The following is a 23,695-nucleotide window of genomic DNA, read 5'->3' as shown; positions in this document are numbered from 1 at the left end:
TCAATATTTCCCAGTGAAACACGACATGAATTACTCAAGTGGTGCCAGATAGGTGTATATGACTATGATATCACAGAGCTCACTCAGTTAATGCTAAACTTAAAATTGCATTTTTAAGCTTGGTTTTGTAGACAAATAGAAAGATTAACAGCAGCTGTATTAAACAACTCTCTAACAAACAAGATTTACTATGAAATGTGACTTTATATTTACAGTATGTGCTTAACTATGAATGAAACATTTATTTATTAAACAATTACACACATAAATAACAAATAATTCAACAATTGGCATGTAAATTACAAAGAGCTTAACAGAAAAATGTAAATATTTCATTAAATTAACATCTGAAAATGAATATCATTGTTATGTTCACTGAATGTGTACAATTTTGACTTGCTGTTGGAATATTAACCATTCCCAAAGCACTGATATGCTATGATTGATTTTTGTTCATTAAATATTTCTTGGTGTTCTTCTCGGGCTTAAACAATATGATAAAACATTTTGGAGCAAATATACACATCATTAGTCCAAAGCTGGAAGCCAGAATGGCAAATATCTCCACAACCACAGTGAATTTCCCAGGAGAGCTGACATATGCTGGGATAAAGGTGATCCACACTGCGCAGAATATCAGCATACTAAAGGTGATGAGTTTAGCTTCATTAAAATTATCAGGTAATTTACGTGCTAAGACAGCTAAGACAAAGCAAAATGAAGCAAGTAAGCCTATATACCCAAGCACAGCCCAGAAGCCAAAAGCTGAACCCAAAGCACATTCCAGTATGATTTTCTCCTTGTATGTGGTTAGATTTTTCATAGGAAAGGGAGGGCTAAGTACCAGCCAAATCGTACATATTAAAACTTGAATGAATGTGAAACACATGACAGTCATTCTCTGCTGTGGAGGACCAAACCATTTCATCACATTACTACCTGGAAGTGTAGCTTTAAAAGCCATCAAAACCACTATAGTTTTCCCAAGTACACAGGAGATACAGAGAACAAAGGTGATACCAAATGCAGTGTGACGCAGCATGCAGGACCACTCAGATGGTGCTCCAATGAAAGTTAATGAACATAAGAAACACAGAGTCAGAGAGATGAGCAGCAGGAAGCTCAGCTCAGAGTTGTTGGCTCTGACAACTGGAGTTGTCCTGTGACAAAAAAATATAGCTGCAGTGATAATGGCCAGACAAGCACCAACAGCTGAGACTGTAGCCAGGATGATTCCTAGGCTGTCTTGAAAAGAAAGAAACTCTACAGGCTTAGGAACGCAAGTGTCTCTCTTTGCATTAGGCCAGAATTCCTTGTGGCATGGTAAACAATCAACCGCATCTGAATGGAAAAAAAACACAAAAAAACCAGTGAGATTCAGGGTTTATTCAGGGTTATAAATATGAAAAATAAACATAATTTTATTTTACCTGTAGTATTACTGATCTCTCCCTCAGGACACAGTATACAGTCATAGCAGCAGATGGGTTTTCCTTTCTGTAGCACTTTACGAGTTCCTGGAGGACAGCTGTCACTGCACACTGACACTGGCACCTGTTGAAGACATAACAGTACATTTAGATATTTGTTATGCAGCAGTAATTAATCTATTCTCCAAAGTTTAATTAGCAGATTATTGTCTTTGGACTCATTACCTTTGTGCTATGCTCCATCCAGGTTATGTTTCTATTAATTCTGAACTCCTGGCCCACTGGCAGTGATGCATCATAAAGCCCAACAGTTACTATTTTAGTGATGCCACTTTCACTTTTTTGCCAATTGACCAGCTCATAAACAGCCACAGGATCACCATTAGCATTAAATGATACGTCATAACCATTCTGGGAAAAATTTACTTTCTTTAACTGAGTTAAAACCTGTAAAAATTAATTAAGACAGAAAGGGACAAGAGGGACAGAAAAAAAGGTACAATATTTTAACAACTAATATTAAATCTTCATCCACGTGATATTAGAGATGATGGGAGACATTGGCATTAACAGATTTGTTTAATCTGACCTGTTTGGGCTCTATCTTCATTCGTTTGTCACACTTAGCTGTGGCATTTTTCCCTTTACACACTGCATTATGGATGGCGTGTGCTATTGCATACACAGCCTTGTACACCATATTAGAAATTCTGAGCTGTGATGTGTCAGTGTACTGGCTTTGGAGATTCTGTATGTCTTCAGTTCCATCACACACCTTCTTGTCTGCAGCAGGAACTAAAAATACAAAAAGGCAGACTAGATGTTTTCAACAGTGAAAGTTAAACTAGATTTCAGACATCTTCCCTTTGATGAATCTGACAAATTATGCTAAGGTAAAAGGAAAAAGAATATATATAAAATTTGCCACCTGAACTTGACCTCAGAAGTGATTAAATCACATGAAAATATTTGGCCATTATCTGTAGGCTCTGAGAAGAAGTGTGTCAACTTAAAATCAAGAAAACCTTACTTTTGTTCAGTGTACAGTTGAATGCGTCCTCCCAGAACTCTGTAAACACTGGGGAAGCAGCAACTTCAGAGAAAGAGAGATTCAGCAGGAAGTCTCTGAAACCTGGGATTACAGACTTTGGAATCCCAAATCCAATGGCCCCAGCACAGAAAGTGAACCTTGTTAATTCTGTGTTGGTTACCCATGACTCACTGCCTATCCACTGGCGAGGTGGGGATGGCTCACGTGAAAGCTCCTCCAACAGGATCTTCATGTCTCCAAAAGATGCAAATGCCACAACAACCACAGCTTTAGACCTTAAGAGACAATATAATGTATGTGAACATTTTTTAATTGTCTCATGACATCATGAAAGGTTACTTTTAAATTTCACACAGTATGTGTGATACAGAAACCTGCGGATAACATCTGCTACTCTCTGAATCCTGCTCTGTGGGTGGGTCCGATAGAAAGATACAGAGTATTCCACACAGATCCCCTCTCTCTGTGCTGCTTCTAGAAAAGATGCCATGCCATTATTTCCATAATCTGAATCTGACCGGACAGCACCTATCCAAGTCCAGCCAAAGTGTTTTATGAGTTTGGCTAGAGCAGCAGCTTGAAAGTGGTCACTGGGGATTGTTCTGAAAAAATTTGGGTACTGCTGCTTATCAGACAAACATGCACATGTGGCAAAGTAGCTCACCTAAAGCAAACAAATAAAACAGTGCAACTCTGAAAAAATTATAGAATCAAAAATCATGCAGATGCATCTTTTAAATATAAAATCTGGCAGAAATTCAAAATACTTACTAGAGGAATGTTAAAAGAACTGATAAGCCGTGAGATGCTGATGGATGGTGTAGACCCAGAGTCACCAACAGCAGCTACCACCATACCAGATTGAGAGCAATTGTTATCAGTGTACAACACAGGGTCAAAGCTATTCAAAAACTGAAATGCCACATGCACTGCCACAGGTACTAATGCACATGAGTCATAAATCTGGTACCCAAGCCTGATTCCAGGCAGCAGCTCTGTGCTATTGTTAATCTCTTCAATGGCAAAGACCATTGCACGAGAGAAGCGCAGTTCACGGGTGTCAATGCTGCAAAGCAATTATGCCACTTTTTAGACAACAAAGATTCAGATCAGATTTAATTTCAAAAGAAAACATAATAAGGAAGATTTGCACGTTTGGACCACTGTAAAAAAATGACTACAATTTTTCTGTGGATCAAATGTATATTGAACGGTTACCTAACCAGTTAAATCCAGTAACCAATATTAGTATGAGAAATCAGTATTAAATGATTGAAAAACAAACTAAAAAGCTTTCTTGGTTGATATTTATATAACTGTTGCTTAATACACTATAATATATGTTGCGAAAACACAGCAAAACTTTAAATAACTTTAAAAACTTTAAATTTATCAGTATTTTTGCAAAACTTTTTTGTTTTCGGCAGAACACAAAGTCATGAAATGTATGAAATACCATACATATCAAAATATGCTTTTATCACCCACATCTCCCATTTACTGACCTCCCTTTGCATTTCACAGACTCAGGCATGCTCGTGTAGTTATTGTAAATTGTGTTCATGTAGGCATGAAGGGAGAAAGATCCCCCAATGATAAAATCTCCATCCATTGAGAATGCAGGTAAACGAGTGCTACCCTGCAGCTTACAATTTACAAATGAAGTCACAGTACCAGCACCTGTGAAACTAGTCCTTTGATTCAGACAGTCTAGGCACATAGCTAAGACAACAGCTGAATTCAGTTGAAATAAATACACAGCCAGTACCAGTCCAATTATAAGACCTGCTATCGCCATCACTACCTGATGTCAGGTGTCTGTGTATGTGCATAAGCAAGTTTTCACTGGTTTATATAGGTGTTTAGACAAATGCTGTTCTATTATTTATTTTTTTTTTTTCCTTCACGATGATATGCCCCATATCCTGAGGTCTTTAAATCATAAGCATAATTTCTACTGTTATCAATGACCCTGGTCTCCTCTTGTAAATGTTCCAGGGGGATTTTATATTAAAACTCAGTACAAATATGCAGATAGTGGGATAACAATGTGGAAATGAGAGGAACTAATAGGCTAATACAATTTAATTTTAAGTCATTATCAAGGTGTTACTCATGTGGTAGCTTAGCATCAACTTTGTTAAGAGTTTAAAATATATCAGACTGAAATTTAAATAGTGGGGCAATAACTAGGGGCCATAAATGGGAAACAAAAGTAACAATGCCTATGAAGAAAAAACAGTAATTATAGGAGTATAATTTTGGTACCAATATGATAATTTGGCTACTATAAAATCACAAAGTCTGTGTAGTATTTAGAAGTAAATATTTTTAAATAAGTGACAGTAATTTGGTAGTAACCTAATTTTATACCTCAAATTTATATTACAACAGAAAGAAGTAGACAATTTATAAATAACTAAACACCCTGACAGATTCTCTAACTTTCAAATCAGAGATCACAAAAGATTTGCTGAGCAGCAAAAAGAAGATGCTGTAGCTCTATAAACACATTATGATCACACAAGAAAAATACTGTACTGAACATCCTGGATTATGACAGTTCATCTTTGTTGCCTTTTACCAACTAAAAAAACTCTAGCATTTTCTGTTACAGCTCAGTAATAATGTGGTAAAAGTGTGTCAACAAAGTAGTAATAACAAGGAAATAACAAGTTAAAATAACTTAATTATTAAAGTAATATCCAGGATTTATTTACTGACTTCATAATAATAATAATAATAATAATAATAATAATAACAACAGGATCATCTTAACTGATGCTTTGTCATGTTAGGATACTATTACCATTGCTACAACCATATTATAATGCTATAATGACGCCTACCTTATGTTCCTAGTGTTTTTTTTAAGTAATGGTGTAAATATTATATTTAATGATGTGATTTATTACCAGGCAACATTTGTGGCAGTTTACTTTTAATAACCACATGTCGAGGCCGTATAACGCACAACTGCCTCTTTCTTGTTAATTCCATGTTAATAACACAATAAAGCAAACTTAATAATATTATTACCAAAGCATATTATTATCAGAGCTGCACAATACAAAATTACATCTTTGTTTTACATTTCAAATTAATATTTACAATTCAAAACCCTGGAAGAGAAAAGCTAAGTCTATATTTGTTAAATGTAAATGTTATAATTCTGGATCAACCATGGGTATTGTAGCTGTTTGATCTATGGTTTTAAATTTAAGTAATTAAGTAAATAATTCATGGATCACATTTTCACATGACTCCTGATAGCTTTTCAAGCACAAATTATCAAGCCCAATACAATAAAAAATAAAGCTCAATAGTCAAGCGATATTAGTAAAAAAAAGTGTTATATTAAAAAATTGCCAGTGGGGAAAAAAAAAAAAAGATCACAGTTTTGGCTTACTCAGTCCAGTCCCTGATATTTCAATTTATTCATGCGTTAGGGTAGAAAAAAAAAATCCCCGCTACATTTATTGCATTGCATGTCCATGGACAATACTGATATGCTTCTTACTGCAACAAATGAGGGTGTGTGGCCTTCTTCAGCTGAGATATTGCCGAAAGTATGCATCAAATGGAGTTTCCCATGTTAAATTCAAGTAGCCAGCTTTTTTGTACAACTACTTACAGAACAATCAGGTGTCACAATAAGATACCACACAAATTATTTCTGCCACCCCAAAAACAGTTCCTGTCCATCACAAGACAGAGAGGGTACATCAACAAGCCTGACAGGTTCAGGTGTGTCACTGTTGAACACCTGGAGACAGCATTTACATTTGTATCTGCATTTGGTGGCTAGCATCTGTCCACAATTTTCACCTCTGGCCATCTTTCATGCAAATGTGGTATGCATCAGACTGGTATTTTGCTGTAATATTGTTAACAAACAGATACACACATCATAGACATCCCCTTTCCTATTGGTGAAAAAAATGCACCACATCAACCAATCAAAAAAATTAAATGGTAATGTGGCATTTGGTTGCTGGGGAACAGGTGAAAGTTGTGGGAGTGACAGGGGCAAAAGACAGACAGCAATATTGATAGCAAGTTTTGAGAGATTTGTGACATTTAGTGTGTTTGGAGTGTATAGTTTGTGTCTAGTTTAGTGATGGACAAGGCACATGCTACTCAAAAAGCCACCAAATATAGACACAAATGTAAACTATCTTCAGGTGTACAACAGGAGGAGTAACACACCCTGAAGTGTCAGGCCTGTGATGTGCCCCTCAGTATTGTGGTGGAAAGGAACTGTTTTTGTGATACAAATACATTAATCCCTCACCACTCGCTGAGGGGGTTTTTCACGGGTTTTTGCGGTACTCGTTCTTCACATGCGTAGTACGTGTTGTACAGTAATGTATATATTTGGTGTATAAGTGTGTGGGGAGGATTTATAAAAACTTAAAATAGTGTATAACTACTAAAATAATGTGTAAGTATTAAAATAAATATAGCGTCCCTACTTCGCGGATCACGCAATGAGGACAGTAGATGATGTTGCCTCACAAATGTCTAATGCAGGGGTGGGGTGGTCATAGGGAGGTTCGGGAGGTTTCCCGAATGGCCGGTCATTTCCAGGCTGGATCGGCAGGTGATCAGAATTGCAGGCAGTGGTGGTCGGTCGCGAACGTTTCGGCTCTAAAGGCCCTTTCACACCGGATGCGTTGCGTAAAAAAACAACACGAAATTCCGAATCTTTCGGATGCGAACCTGTCGTGTAACCTATATACACACCGGACGCGTTGCGTTTTTGCGACTAAATCCTCCCTATATAACGCACAGTGGAAAAAAAAATGCAGTCGACATCAAGTGATGTAATGGTCCTGATGTTTCTAAACAAGAGAAGGAAGAAACAGAGTTTATGGGTTCATCCAAGTCATAAGAAAGCAGCAGCAGGGAGAGTTTCATGGTTTGATCACGGAGCTGAAGCTGCATCACGGATGCTTTCACTCAAATTTCTGGATGTCAGTGGGACAGTTTGAGCTCTTGTTGGCAGAGTTGGGATCACATGTGAGGAGGCAGAGGATAATATCAGAGAGCAGACTGACCCGGAGCAGAGTGTAGCTGTGTGTCTGAGGTAAAATATTATGATTTTATTGTTCCCACATACTGTATATTCAGTACATCGGTTCGTGTTTTGAGCTATGACCTCGCATGCTGCTAAATGCAGCACTCTGATTGGTCAGTCCTGTTTGTTCGCTTGCGAAAGTCAGAAAAATCGAACTTGATCCGAAAAAATAAATGCTGCAAATTCGTCCTGTGAAATGACGCGGTCGGTGTGAACGGCTGCATTAAGAACAGGAGAGTCCGAAAAATATTTTTAACGCACGAAACATTCGCACGGAATTTACGCGTCCGGTGTGAAAGGGCCTTAAGAGCTGGCTCTTTTTTCATCAGGAGGGGCTACAAACACAACAGCCCAGCAATGTTAATTTTGTTGATATATTTTCGTCATAGTTTTTGTCAACGGCCCTTTTTTCATGATGAAAACGAGAACTAAATAAAAACTAAAAAGGATGAAAATGATAACGAAATTAACTGACACTTTCGTCAATGAATGAAAACGAGACAAATGCTTGGCAGGGACCAGTCCCGTCGCCAGATCTCAGTCTTAAGGGGGGCTTATGAAATCCAACAGGGGGGCACCACTATTATTAGCTTGATTAGTGATCTGGCTTGGGTGGGCGGGCCGGGGTGGGCCCAAGCGTATCAGTGGGCGGGCACGGCCCCCTAGGGCCCGCCCATAGCGACGGGTCTGGCAGGGACGAAATCCAATCAGAACTGATTTAATTTTGTGACAGGGCGGGACAAGTAAGGGGAAAAAATCCAATCAAACGCACAGCTGCACAAATTTGCTCTAAACCCGGGAAGGACAAACTAGCCTGTGATTTGTCTTTACTTCAAATAGAACTAAGTTATGTAAAATAATATTTAAACATTTATTTAATGTTTACCTCGGGTAAAAACACGACAAATCTTAAACATCTGCAAACCAGTCACCCAGATCTCTATGCAAAGGTGAGCATTTTAATGTCATGCAGGGTAAAGTGTTTTTCCCAGTTTAGCGTTTGTGTTTAGAGTAAATCTCCACACCGCGATGGATTAGCCTTTCCTAATCTTGGTCCTGAACACTGCCCTGTACCTTTCAGAGCGTGTCCTGCTGTAAAACGCTCGGATTATCTCAGTAAGGTGGTGTTAATGATCAGGTGTGTGGGAAGCTGGTGAAACACTGTTAATATTAATAATATTCCATAACTTTTAATAAATGTTTAATTTTGTGTAAGTGTGTGACTAATTCAAGGGAACTGAAGAAAAAGCATTTGTATTTTACACCCTTTATATTTTAGTCCATAAAATCAACTGTAGATTTAGTCCACTGTATTCTTAAGATATTTTCATCCACGAAAACTTGACGAAAACTATTCAGATGACTAAATTATGACTAAAACTAAATTTGTCAAAAAAAATTTGTCAAAAGACTATGACTAAATCTAAATCAAAATTTGTTGTCAAAATTAACACTGCAGACCAGCCAGCACACCATTAGGAGAGGTGAAGGGCGAGACACCAGCTAAGGGGGGTTGACGATCTTTTTTCCCCCTTTTGCTGCTCCGTTGTATGATCACATAAAAGGCCTCTCCAAACCAAGCTCCCGGGCTGAATTTCAACCCCAGCCCGCCCGTGGTCTAATGCCACTGTATTCTCAGTTTTTGGATGCTAAGAACTCTTTCTGGCAGATCTCACTGGACCGTAAGTCGTCCCTGCTCACCATGTTCAGCACTTGTTTTGGTCATTACAGGTTCCTACGGATGTCATTCAGGATTAGCTCTGCAAGCGAGGAGTTTACACTAAAATAATTTTACCTGACCGTTTACTTTTGAAGGTTTCACCCTTGTTTTAATTTGAGCTCATTTTCTACACCAGTGTCGTCAGTCATTGTCATGGTCCTGGGCCGGTGGCCCAGTGTTTTTTGTTATCTTTTGTAATTGTCCTCAGTTTGTTATTTCTAGTTCCTTGTGTTCCATGTGTCAGGTCTGCGTCCTTGTTCCTCCGTTTGACTTCCTGTTTTATTTTGATAGTCATTTGGCCTCTGTCTGTCATGTTCAGTTTTGCTTCCCTTGGTCTTGTCATTAGGAATAGTATTTCCTGTGTTTCCCAGCTGTTCCCACTCCCCTCGTTATCCTTGTGTATTTAGGTCCAGTGTTTTCTTAGCCTGTTGTTGTGTCGTTGTCATTTGCTCCCCCGCTGTGTCCCTCTGTAGTTCTTGGATTTCAGTTCTGGTTATCTTCCTGTTTTGCTGTGTTTGCCCCTGTTTCCATTCTGCACTCACCTAATAAAGGTTAAATTATCATCCTACCTCATCTTCCGTATTCTGCATTGGGGTTCACTTCCTGCCCGCCACACAGCCGTTACATGACAGTCATTTTGTCAGTCAGTCAGCCAGTCAGTCCTCACCACAAACTGCAAGCACAAAAACAATGTTAACAACGTACCAGCATTTATATATTTTTTTAAGGATTTTATTTTTATTACAAAAACTCTTTTTTCTCTTATTCTTTATTTCTTCACTATTTCTTCATTTATTCTTCTTTATTATTATCTATCTTTAAAGGCTTTTTAGTTGCTTTCACTGCATGAAAAGTGGGTTTTTCGACAATTTCTGGCATATAATATTGCCGTGCGCCTTGAGCTTTAGGGCTCTCAGCAGGAGGCTTTGGCCAGAACAATAAACTGTAGGGAAACTGCCGCAGACTCTGTGTCAGTGCTCCCTCAGCTCCCCCCCTCTCCTCAGGTCTAGGGCAGGTTCTCATATGTAAAGGAGGTTTCTGTGAGTCATACAAATGCAAATCAAGTACTCACCAGTGGTCACCAGTACTCGCCAGTGGTCTACCCCTCCCAACAGTTGTAAGCAGCATATTTTTATTTTGAGATATATATAATCAAATTTACATTATCATCTTTTAAGCCTTTTTCCATTACAATGTGACTACACATAAATTATACAGCGAAACATTCAAACAAGACTTAACTCAGAAGAAATCATTCTATTTTATAAATTAGTATTATCTAGTTGGAAATATACTTTTGGACGTTTTCAGCTTTTGTCCCTTTTTCCAATAAGGCTGTGAGCCGTTGTCATGGAGTTTTCTGTGAACCCTGAACTTTAGTGGACTGAGGGAGATAAACAAAGGCTATAACTTGATTTTGGTGACATCACAAGCATTATTTTCATTGAATAGCATACTCAGTTTTCAGTCTAATTCACTGTAACAAAAAGTCTGTCACACCATCATCCTCTTCTGTGCAGTGGCTTCCCAGCTAGCATTGAACATTCAGACAACATCCCATGAACGCTGCCATAAACGTTCAGTGAATGTTCACATGCATTAGTCTACCAAGATAAGATAAGATAAAACTTTAATGATCCCACGACAGGGAAATTTGCGCATTACAGCAGCTCAGTACAGAGAAAAAATGAAAAGGATGAGTAAGAACAAATAACTAAACTAAAACTAAAATAGAATAGAATAAAATAAAATAGCAAAAAAACTATACACATATACATAAGCACTATATACATAAATATATATATATATCAATGTCAATACACACATTTACATATACACACATATACACACACATCAAAAACAATATATACAGATATCAAAATATTATATACATTTGTAGCCGGTAAGGTACACAGCATACACGGTATGCATTATATGGGTGAGTGTAATAAATAAAATGTATCTGGACTGTATGGATAAAGTGATGGCAGAGGAGGTAAAGTGTTCAAGTGACTCAAGACATTATGATGCATTATAGTCTAACTGCTGTTGAGATGAATGACCTGCGAAAGCGCTCCTTCCTGCAGCGAGGATGTTTCAGTCTCTGACTGAAGGAGCTGCTCAGCTCACCCACGGTCTCATGCAGAGGGTGATGGGGGTTGTTCATGATGGATGTCCTCTCACCCACCACCATCACAGACTCTAGAGGACATCCCAACACAGAGCTAGACCTCTGCACCAGTTTGTCGATCCTGCAGATGTAATAAGAAAACATATAAACATATAAAACATATAAACTTTTATTTTGCTATACATGGATGTACATAAGAGATATCAGCAAAACCTTCATGAGAAAAATGTAAAAAAAAAAAAAAGTAAAATGTAAAAAAAAAAATGGACAGTGGATGTGTGTCTTCCAGCTCATAGGGGGTCGTTTTGACTGTTGGGTTTTCTCTGTATTATTGTAGGGTCTTTACCCACAATACAAAGCACCTTGAGGCAACTGTTTGCGCTATATAAATAAAACTGAATTGAATTGAATTGAAATTAAATTAAATGAATTGAATTCTGTGTGGCAGCTTCCTCGCCTGTGGAAAATACAGATCACGTGCGGGATCACGCTGAAGGTCTCACAAGACCAAAGGAAACCAGTGTGGTCGTTCTTTGTCTACGCTGCTTTCCTGGTACGACAATGGAGGTCGTCTATATTTTCAACACTCCAGAAGCTCCTCGTGAAAGCGGGCCTCTCTACCGGCCAGCTACAACCAGCCCCGCTGCAGATGAGTGGGTTATCTTGTCAGTCACTCAAGTTTCTACCAGCACAACTGAAAGACAAGATGGCATCTATTGTGTAGAGACTCGATGCTCTGGACTCTAACAAAGACTCACCTACTCAAGAGGAAAAGACGGCAGCACAATCCGAAAACTGCGGTAAGACTTGGTCGTTTCTAAAACAAAAATACTAAGAGTGGAGGAATGGTCACAGTAAGCTGACAGACGTATTGTGATTTGGTTTCTTATTTTTATTTCATCTTACAGGAAGCAGTTCGCGGCCTGCACAACTCCGAATCCAATAAAAGCTGGTATGATCCTCTGCAGAGGTAAGAATCAGAAACAAAGCACGCAGTAGTCAATGTGTGGAGGAGAGAAGAACTTAAAATGTTTTTACTCTTATTTATTTTCACCTTTATTTTCCACAGACTGTGTTCGCCTCACCACGCGAGTGTGAGTGTTCCTAATGCATGGACCGTGATATAATTGTGTGTAAGTATCTATTGGTGTTGTTTGTGTGTTTTTGGCCTGGATATGTTTATGTATACACTGTGTTTACACTCTTTATTTACAATGTACAAAAATGTTTTCCAAATTCTTGCAAAACCTACGAGACGGTCCGCCGCAGCTTCCGCTACAGTCAGCCTCACGTTCCGGAAAAGGCGGCAGCCATTAAAAATCCTGCCTGGTGTCGTGCAAGAAGGAACCCAGTAAGACGTATTGGATTGTATTGTTGGTCTGCTGTATTTGTGTAGTTAGCTTGGAAATGCAGTTTTATTTTTGGAAAATATTACTTATTGTTTTTTTATTTTATTTTATATAAAATCTGGCTTCTTTTGAACAACCCAAATTGTATATAAAAAGGTGATTCAGTGAAGGTGAAAATTAACATTGAATGTTTATAGTTTTAGCAGCTGTAACATTTTGGGACCTAAAGATAAAAAAATGTATAATCAGTTTAAAGGTGCCTCAAGGGTTAATGACCACTGGCGCCCGTACTTTTATCAATGTTAAATTTTTTCAAAGTACTTGTTCATTTGTCTTTTATTCACAGGATGCAGGAGTTGGTACTTTGTCACATAACCATTGTTTTTGATGACAAAGATGGGCTGATTAATTTTTTTCTTTTGCATTCAGGGTCTTATCTGCTATGTGTGCATTCAAAGTCAAGAGACTCAAACTTTCAGTGTAGTTTCCTGATTTTTCACAATATTTCATATAGTTTCATAATGACTTAATGTGTGCTCTGTGTCAACAGCTGCTGGAGGTAAGGTCGAGTGTCGTGGCAGTGAAGGAGGTTGCCTTCTGGGACGGTGTCACCACTGACCTCATGTTGGATGAGGAGGATGGAGTCTCAGAGGGCGTATCGGGCTGGATTAAGACCCCCAAGCTTCCCCAGCCAGGAGCTCAGTGACATCTGCGCCAAACTGCAAGACAGACTAGAAGCTCACCCTAAATACAACGCCGTGCACCATAAGTGTTTGTATGCTGGACCATGCTCTGAGAGAAAGCCACCACCACATGGCCCAGAAGTAGCAAAGCATTATATGTCATAATGTTTTTGTTTTGTTTTTTTATTTATATATATATATATATATATATATATATATATGGATTATATGTTGTGTATGTGTATGTGCATATTGCTTTCTAAATAAAAAAAATTCAAACTTGTGCCTCACAATTTGTTTCTCTTAATTGAATTCCTTTTAGTTGAGGTTACTAGCATGGCATGAATACAATATAACATGCAAGGTATATCACAGAAATAATGATTAAAAATAATTTTTATTACTGGGTTATTATTTATTAGGGAGGGGCTTACCCAGGCCTGTCTTTATAAAGGCCAATGGGGGACAGATCTACCAGCCAATCACATGTGAGTGCTGAATTGCGATGGCATTTTTTTCATCCAATGACAGAGAATCCACGTGGGTGTTGCCGCTGCTTTGGCTTGCAGCGCTGCTATTCATATGTAAAGTATTCAACGCCTGCCGGCTCCCCCGTACCTTTACCCCCCGCTGCTTCTGGTGGTTGGTAAACGACCATATCCGTCTCAGGCGAACGAAAATGCGCATCCCTGTATGCTGACGAAAGCTGTCGTTTACTAGTGGTGCCCGCATCAGTATACGGGGACGAATATGCTTCTTTTCGTGCAGTGTTTTATGTATTCCTGAAATCAAGGTTCGTAAAAAGAACCCCGAAGACCACAAGCGTTTACTCTTTCACTTTTCTAGCAGGAGCCGTAAACAGATGCGTCACTGTTTATGCTGCTCAACTTTCAAAAGGATATAAGTAAAAGACAAATGTTCTGCTTTAGATTTAAGAAAAACCAAAGGCCCTCTAAACCTTAAAAACCCCATGAATAGGTTTTTTTTTCAGTGGGTTGATCAGTATCCCACCTGGACTCATCACCTGCCATTCATTGTCTGTTTTTCTTTGTACTGTCATATTATAAACTCTTTTACTCTTTACTTTGAAAGAGTAGAACACCTTATGAAAACTTACACCGGTGTGAAATGGCTCGAATTACACCTTCCTCCCTTCTTGCCACCAGTGACCATTATAATTTGATACAATTCAATGTGCAGATATTCAGAAAAGGTTCTCTGCCAACCTTTAGATGGAGATCTCCTGGTCACTGATAGAATCTGGAAGTCAGTACTGTCGCACAGAACCTCGAAGCAGCGATTATCGGTGGCCAAATTCACTCCTTGTTCGCAAGAAACTCAAAAAACACAAATAAAAACATCTGAAAATTAAAAACATTCCTGTTCGATCATGTTGGGCGTCAATATTTGAAGAAATTTAAAGTGAATTCTTGTGCTGGTCCTGTATTTTGTAGAGGCTAGGTTTTTTTTTGACACCATTGGAACTGGGATCAGATCCCGTTGGATTCTCTCCCTGGAGAGGGAGATGGCGAGCCACCCATTGGAACATTGGACCTGAGCCAAACCGATTCTGTTGGCCAAGGATCCATTGCCTCACTAAAGTCCTCCCACATCTGAGTTTTTGCTTCAGTTACATGCGCTGCTTGTCTTACCAGTATGGTCAGTTGCCTTCAGACTCCAGAGAATGAGTGAACTGTGGGCCCACGGGAGGGTGAACACTTCATTCTTTCAGGGTACTCTCTGGAGCTTCAGGGTAGGACCAACTGAAAGACAACTATTATTATGCTGAATAATATTGAGCGTTTTTTTTTGCGGGGGGGGGGGGGGGGGGGGGGTTGTTTTTTGTTTTTATTGTATTGTGCATCATCATTTGTGCTTGAAAAGCTGTCAGGAGTAATATGAAAATGTGATGCATGAATCCTTTACTTGATTACTTAAATCTAAAACCACAGATCAAACCGCTTCAATACCCATAGTCAAGGGCATAGGAATGAGTTTACTATTGGGGGGGACAGATATCGGACACCTTACAGATCCATAAATACTCTGAGCAAAGCATAAAAAAATGCTATACTGATCACGTGTCTATCACAATATATATTATTGATCTATTGCTCCTGCCTGAGATGTATACATTGTATATCTCATACGCTGTCATCTCTGTTTACAGCATCACCTAACCCTTGCATTAAAAGTTTTCACTCTTTTATTTTAAGACGTCACTTCGAGCCCTGTACCACCCTCTCCTTTTCCCGTCTCCTTTGTGCTGCCCCTGCATTGCTCCTCTAAACATACAAAATGGTTTCAGAGATGAGGCACAGCTCCTGAACCTAAAGGTGGTTCATTTTATACTAAACAAGAAAAAAATCCACTTATTTGTCACTATGGAAAATCATTTCACCAACACCAAGTGGGGTGTTGTACTGCACCTGGCAACCTAAACATAACCTAAGCCATACTCTTATAAGTGCTGTGGAAATTACTAAAACATTATTGAAAATTTATCTTGGGGAAAAAAAATCAACCTGACATCAGTCCTCACCTGTTCTTTCTGGATCTATTATAATTAATATGGTTTTTAAAGCTGACCTCACACCCTGAAGCTCCACCTGGCTCTCCTATCTCTTCCCTGAGCCAGTTCTTCTCATGATAAAATTGTTTAGTTTTATATTTAAAAAGTAATAACAGGCTAATACATATTTCACTAAACTAATTTGAGCCCTCAGCTGAGCTTGTTCTATGGAATTATATTCAGGTCACAAGTCACGCACAAGCAAACACACAATCCACGGGAGCAAAAACATAATCCCTTCAAATAATTTAATTTCACGGCACAGGAATTATGGAGGACCAAAACTGATCTAATTAAAAATAAAAGCAGAAATGTACACTGCTCAAAAAAATAAAGGGAACACTCAAATAACACATCCTAAATCTGAATGAATGAAATATTCTCATTGAATACTTTGTTCTGTACAAAGTTGAATGTGCTGACAAAAAAATCACACAAAAATCATCAATGGAAATCAAATTTTTTAACCAATGGAGGCCTGGATTTGGAGTCACACACGAAATTAAAGTGGAAAAACACACTACAGGCTGGTCCAACTTTAATGTCCTTAAAACATGTCAAAATGAGGCTCAGTATTGTGTGTGGTCTCCACGTGCCTGTATGACCTCCCTACAACACCTGGGCATGCTCCTGATGAGGTGACGGATGGTCTGCTGAATGATCTCCTCCCAGACATGGACTAAAGCATCCGCCAACTCCTGGTGCAACATGATGTTGGTGGATGGAGCAAGACATGATGTCCCAGATGTGCTCAATCGGATTCAGGTCTGGGGAACGGGCGAGCCAGTCCATAGCTTCAATGCCTTCATCTTGCAGGAACTGCTCACACACTCCAGCCACATGAGGTCTAGCACTGGCCTGCATTAGGAGGAACCCAGGGCCAACCGCACCAGCATATGGTCTCACAAGGGGTCTGAGGATCTCATCTCAGTACCTAGTGGCAGTCATGCTACCTCTGGCGAGCACATGGAGGGCTGTGTGGTCCTCCAAAGAAATGCCACCCTACACCATTACTGACCCACTGCCAAACTGGTCATGCTGAAGGATGTTGCAGGCAGCAGATCGCTCTCCACGGCATCTCCAGACTCTGTCACGTCTGTCACATGTGCTCAGTCTGAACCTGCTTTCATCTGTGAAGAGTACAGGGCGCCAGTAGTGAATTTGCCAATCCTGGTGTTCTCTGGCAAATGCCAAGCGTCCTGCACGGTGTTGGGCTGTGAGCACAACCCCCATCTGTGGACGTCGGGCCCTCATACCATCCTCATGGAGTTGGTTTCTAACCGTTTGTGCAGACACATTCACATTTGTGGCCTGCTGGAGGTAATTTTGCAGGGCTCTGGCAGTGCTCCACCTGTTCCTCTTTGCACAGTAGGCGGAGGTAGCGGTCCTGCTGCTGGGTTGTTGCCCTCCTACAGCCTCCTTCACGTCTCCTGGTGTACTGGCCTGTTTCCTGGTAGCGCCTCCAGCCTCTGGACACTACACTGACAGACACAGCAAACCTTCTTGCCACAGCTCGCATTGATGTGCCATCCTGGATGAGCTGCACTACCTGAGCCACTTGTGTGGGTTGTAGAGTCCGTAACATGCTACCACGAGTGTGAAAGCACCACCAACATTCAAAAGTGACCAAAAACATCAGCCAGAAAGCATAGGTACTGAGAAGTGGTCTGTGGTCCCCACCTGCAGAACCACTCCTTTATTGAGTGTGTCTTGCTAATTGCCAATAATTTCCACCTGTTGTCTATTCCATTTGCACAACAGCATGTGAAATTGATTGTCAATCAGTGTTGCTTCCTAAGTGGACAGTTTGATTTCACAGAAGTTTGATTTACTTGGAGTTATATTGTGTTAAGTGTTCCCTATATTTTTTTGAGCAGTGTATATATATATTGTATATATTTTGTTTTTCTTTTCCTTATACATGCGTTTTCATCAAGAAATGTATATATATTTTGTTTTGCCTTTTCCCTATACAAGCCTTTGTTCTTTTTACATTTCCTCGTCTCCTCTTTTTACTTTACCGTATGCATTTCTGCCTCATTATGCAAATGAGGAGGGCTGCCTGCTTGCTCCAGCTCCTCTACTATTGGTCAATAAACAGGAAGGAGCAGGATCCATGTGCAGATCAATTGTGCATGCCTGCACTTTGGGCCATAGATATATAGCCAAAAAGCGTTTCCTGGTAATAATTTCATTAATAACCTTGTTTTAATGTGTTATTACCATAGAATTAACAAGAAAGAGGCACTTGGGCATTTTTATTACAAGTAAACTGCCACAAATGTTGCCTGGTAATAAATCACATCATTAAACATAACATTTACACCATTACTTTTAAATAAAGAAAAAAACTAGGAAGGTAGGTTTATTCTACCATTGCAATATGTGTGGTAATGGTAATAGTAACCTAATATGATAAAGCATCAGTTAAGATGATCCTATTATTGTTATAATGTTATGAAGTTGGTAAATAAAAACTGGATATTACTTTGATCATTAAGTTGTATTTACATGTTATTTCCCTGTTAATGCTACTTTATTACTACACTTTTACCACATTATTACTGAGTTGTAACAGAAAATGCTACTGTTTTTTTTTAGTTGGTAAAAGGGATCAAAGATGAACTGTCATAATCCAGGATGTTCAGTACAGTATTTTTCTTGTGTGATAATAATGTGTTTATGGAGCTACAGCATCTTCTTTTTGCTCATCAGCAAATATTTTGTGATCTATGATTTGAAAGTTAGACAATCTTTCAGGGTGTTTAGTTACTTATAAATTGTCTACTTCTTTCTGCTGTGATATACATTTGGTGCATAAAATTAGGTTACTACCACATTACTGTCACTCATTTAAAAATATTTACTTCCAAATACTACACAGAAATTGTGATTTTAGACAGGTTATCATAGTTATTACCCCACTATTTAAATTTCAGTCTGATATTTCTTAAACTCTAACAAAGTTGATACTAAGCCATCACTTGAGTAACACCTTAGTAATTACACAAAATTAAGTTGTAATAGCTTATAAGTTCCTCTTATTTCCACATTGTTTCCCCACTATTTGCATATTTTCACTTTTTAGTTTTAATATAAAATCCCTCTGGGAAGCTTACAAGAGGAGACCAGGGTTATTGATAACAGTAGAAATTATGCTTAAGACTTAAAGACCTCAGGATAAGGGAATATCCTCTTGAAGGAAAAATAAAAAAATAAAAAGCCTTTGTCTGAAGACCTATATAAACCAGTGAAAACTTGCTTATGCACATACACAGTCACCTGACATCAGGCAGTGATGGTGATAGCAGGTCGTATAATTGGACTGGTACTGGCTGTGTATTTATTTCAACTGAATTCAGCTGTGGTCTTAGCTATATGCCTAGACTGTCTGAATCAAAGGACTAGTTTTACAGGTGCTGGTACTGTGACTTCATCTGGAAATTGTAAGCTGCAGGGTAGCACTCGTTTACCTGCATTCTCAATGGATGGAGATTTTATCATCGGGGGATCGTTCGCCCTTCATGCCTCCATGAACACCGTTTACAATAACTACACGAGCATGCCTGAGTCTGTGAAATGCAAAGGGAGGTCAGTAAATGGGAGATGTGGGTGATAAAAGCATATTTTGATATGTATGATATTTCATACATTTCATGACTTTGTGTTCTGCCGAAAACAAAAAAGTTTTGCCAAAATACTGATAAATTTATAGTTTTTAAAGTCATTTTATGTTTTGCTGTGTTTTCACAACATGAATTATAGTGTATTAAAAAACAGTTTTATAAATATTAAGCAAGATTTATTCAATGTTGCAGTTTATTTGATTTTTCTATTATTTAGCACTACTTTCTTGAACCAGTAATGGGTACTAGATTTATCTGGTCAGGTAACTATTCAATATACATTTGATACACAGATCAATTGCAGTCATTTTTTGACTTGAATCTTTGTAGTATAAACAGTGGCACAATTGTTTTGCAGCATTGACACCCCTGGACTGCGCTTCTCACGTGCAATGGTCTTTGCCATAGAAGAGATTAACAACAGCACAGAGCTGCTGCCTGGAATCAGGCTTGGGTATCAGATTTATGACTCATGTGCATCAGTACCTGTGGCAGTGCATGTGGCATTTCAGTTTTTGAATAGCTTTGACCCTGTGTTTTACACTGATAACAATTGCTCTCAATCTGGTATGGTGGTAGCTGTTGTTGGTGACTCTGGGTCTACGCCATCCATCAGCATCTCACGGCTTATCAGTTCTTTTAACATTCCTCAAGTAAATATTTTGAATTTCTGCCAGATTTTATATTTAACATATCCATATGCATTATTTTTTGATTGTGCAGCTGTTTCAGTGTTGCATTGTTTCATTCGTTTGCTTTAGGTGAGCCACTTTGCCACATGTGCATGTTTGTCTGACAAGCAGCAGTACCCAAATTTTTTCAGAACAATCCCCAGTGATCAGTTCCAAGCTGAAGCTCTAGCCAAGCTGATAAAACACTTTGGCTGGACTTGGATAGGTGCTGTCCGGTCAGATTCAGATTATGGAAATAATGGCATGGCATCTTTTCTAGAAGCAGCACAGAGAGAGGGGATCTGTGTGGAATATTCTGTGTCTTTCTATCGGACCCACCCACAGAGCAGGATTCAGAGAGTAGCAGATGTTATCCGCAGGTTTCTGTATCACACATACTATGTGAAATGAACTTCTATCTTTTTTTAAAATGAACCTGTCACAATGCTGTGAGACAGTTAAAAAATGTTCACATACATTATATTGTCTCTTAAGGTCTAAAGCTGTGGTTGTTGTGGCATTTGCACATTCTGGAGACATGAAGATCCTGTTGGAGGAGCTTTCACGTGAGCCTTCCCCACCTCGCCAGTGGATAGGCAGTGAGGCATGGGTAACCAACCCAGAATTAACAAGGTTCACTTTCTGTGCTGGGGCCATTGGATTTGGGATTCCAAAGTCTGTAATCCCAGGTTTCAGAGACTTCCTGCTGAATCTCTCTTTCTCTGAAGTTGCTGCTTCCCCAGTGTTTACAGAGTTCTGGGAGGACGCATTCAACTGTACACTGAACAAAAGTAAGGTTTTCTTGATTTTAAGTTGACACACTTCTTCTCAAAATCTACAGATAATGGCCAAATATTTTCATTTGATTTAATGACTTCTGAGGTCAAGTTCAGGTGGCAAATTTTATATATTTTCTTTTTCCTTTTACCTTAGCATAATTTGTCAGATTCATCAAAAGGAAGATGTCTGAAATCTAGATTATCTTTCACTGTTGAAAACATCTAGTCTGCCTTTTTGTATTTTTAGTTCCTGCTGCAGACAAGAAGGTGTGTGATGGAACTGAAGACATACAGAATCTCCAAAGCCAGTACACTGACACATCTGAGCTCAGAATTACTAACATGGTGTACAAGGCTGTGTATGCAATAGCTCACGCCATCCATAATGCAGTGTGTAAAGGGAAAAATGCCACAGCTAAGTGTGACAAACTAATGAAGATAGAGCCCAAACAGGTCAGATTAAAAAATCTGTTAATGCCAATGTCTTCTATCATCTCACATATCTCACATGGATGAAAATTTAATATTATTTGTTAAAATATTGTACCTTTTTTTCTTTCTCTCTTGTCCCTTTCTGTCTTAATTAATTTTTACAGGTTTTAACTCAGTTAAAGAAAGTAAATTTTTCCCAGAATGGTTATGACGTATCATTTAATGCTAATGGGGATCCTGTGGCTGTTTATGAGCTGGTTAATTGGCAAAAAAGTGAAAGTGGCATCACTAAAATAGTAACTGTTGGGCTTTATTATGCATCACTGCCAGTGGGCCAGGAGTTCAGAATTAATAGAAACATAACCTGGATGGAGCATAGCACAAAGGTAATGAGTCCAAAGACAATAATCTGACTGATTAAACTTTGGAGAACAGATTAATTACTGCTGCATGGCAAATATCTAAATGTGCTGTTTCACCTTTATGTCTTCAACAGGTGCCAGTGTCAGTGTGCAGTGACAGCTGTCCTCCAGGAACTCGCAAAGTGCTACAGAAAGGAAAACCCATCTGCTGCTATGACTGTATACTGTGTCCTGAGGGAGAGATCAGTAATACTACAGGTAAAATAAAATTATGTTTATTGTTCATATCTGTAACCCTGAATAAACCCATCTGTCAATGTTTTTTTGTTTCTTTTCATTCAGATTCTGCTGATTGTTTACCATGCTACAAGGAATTTTGGCCTAATGCAAAGAAAGACACTTGCGTTCCTAAGCCTGTAGAATTTCTTTCTTTTCAAGACATCTTAGGAATCATCCTGGCTACAGTCTCAGCTGTTGGTGCTTGTCTGGCCATTATCACTGCAGCTATATTTTTTTGTCACAGGACAACTCCAGTTGTCAGAGCCAACAACTCTGAGCTGAGCTTCCTGCTGCTCATCTCTCTGACTCTGTGTTTCTTATGTTCATTAACTTTCATTGGAGCACCATCTGATTGGTCCTGCATGCTGCGTCACACTTCATTTGGTATCACCTTTGTTCTCTGTATCTCCTGTTTGCTTGGAAAAACTATAGTGGTTTTAATGGCTTTTAAAGCTACACTTCCAGGTAGTAATGTGATGAAATGGTTTGGTCCTCCACAGCAGAGAATGACTGTCATGTGTTTCACATTTATTCAAGTTTTAATATGTACTATTTGGCTGGTACTTAGCCCTCCCTTTCCTATGAAAAATCTAACCACATACAAGGAGAAGATCATACTGGAATGTGCTTTGGGTTCAGCTTTTGGCTTCTGGGCTGTGCTTGGGTATATAGGCTTACTTGCTTCATTTTGCTTTGTCTTAGCTGTCTTAGCACGTAAATTACCTGATAATTTTAACGAAGCTAAACTCATCACTTTCAGTATGCTGATATTCTGCGCAGTGTGGATCACCTTTATCCCAGCATATGTCAGCTCTCCTGGGAAATTCACTGTGGTTGTGGAGATATTTGCCATTCTGGCTTCCAGCTTTGGACTAATGATGTGTATATTTGCTCCAAAATGTTTTATCATATTGTTTAAGCCCGAGAAGAACACCAAGAAATATTTAATGAACAAAAATCTATCATAGCATATCAGAGCTTTGGAAATGGTTAATATTCCAACAGCAAGTCAAAATTGTACACATTCAGTGAACATAACAAAGATATTCATTTTCAGATGTTAATTTAATGAAATATTTACATTTTTTTAAGCATTTTGTAATTTACATGTCAATTGTTGAATTATTTTTTATTTATGTGTGTAATCAATTAATAAATAAATATTTAATTCACAGTTAAGCACATAAATATAAAGTCACATTTCATAGTAAACTCAGATTGTTAGAGTTGTTGAATACAGCTGCTATTAATATTTCTATATTTCTACAAAACCAAGCTTAAAAATGCAAATTTTATGTATGTCTTAAGTATGTCAGCTGAGTGCGCTATGTGATATCATAGTCATATACACCTATCTGGCACCACCTGAATAATTTATTCATGTTGTGTTTCACTGGGAAATATTGGGTTCTGATTTTCTTTTTTTTTTTCTTTCTTTTCTTATTTTTTTCTTTTTTTTTCTAGATAAAATCAGATCAAGTGAAAACAGATGACATCCCAACTGAACTGTTTCATTCCTGTCTATATCAC

At 38.6% G+C, this 23,695-nt stretch overlaps 2 protein-coding genes across 2 annotated transcripts; one reads left to right on the top strand and one right to left on the bottom strand.

Annotated features, from left to right (window-relative positions):
* Positions 1-436: 436 nt before the first annotated feature.
* On the bottom strand, positions 437-22,566 carry LOC115790187 (extracellular calcium-sensing receptor-like). The gene is made up of 9 exons (XM_030743884.1): positions 22,413-22,566; positions 3,987-4,101; positions 3,253-3,547; positions 2,856-3,145; positions 2,461-2,756; positions 2,020-2,225; positions 1,656-1,877; positions 1,431-1,554; positions 437-1,341 (listed from the first exon to the last, which is right to left on the bottom strand). Exons 2-9 carry the CDS (start codon positions 4,091-4,093, stop codon positions 437-439), a joined length of 2,445 nt encoding a protein of 814 aa, XP_030599744.1. The 5' UTR covers positions 4,094-4,101; positions 22,413-22,566.
* LOC115790186 (extracellular calcium-sensing receptor-like) lies at positions 19,501-23,133 on the top strand. Its single transcript, XM_030743883.1, has 8 exons — positions 19,501-19,607; positions 20,001-20,295; positions 20,404-20,693; positions 20,809-21,104; positions 21,340-21,545; positions 21,689-21,910; positions 22,021-22,144; positions 22,229-23,133. Exons 1-8 carry the CDS (start codon positions 19,501-19,503, stop codon positions 23,131-23,133), a joined length of 2,445 nt encoding a protein of 814 aa, XP_030599743.1.
* The last annotated feature ends 562 nt before the right edge of the window (positions 23,134-23,695 follow it).

The sequence above is a fragment of the Archocentrus centrarchus genome, chromosome 13, assembly GCF_007364275.1.
Source record: "Archocentrus centrarchus isolate MPI-CPG fArcCen1 chromosome 13, fArcCen1, whole genome shotgun sequence".
In the NCBI taxonomy this organism is placed as follows: domain Eukaryota; kingdom Metazoa; phylum Chordata; class Actinopteri; order Cichliformes; family Cichlidae; genus Archocentrus; species Archocentrus centrarchus.
The sequence above is the reverse complement of the archived record's forward strand: the minus strand, read 5'-3'. Positions and strand labels throughout refer to the sequence as shown.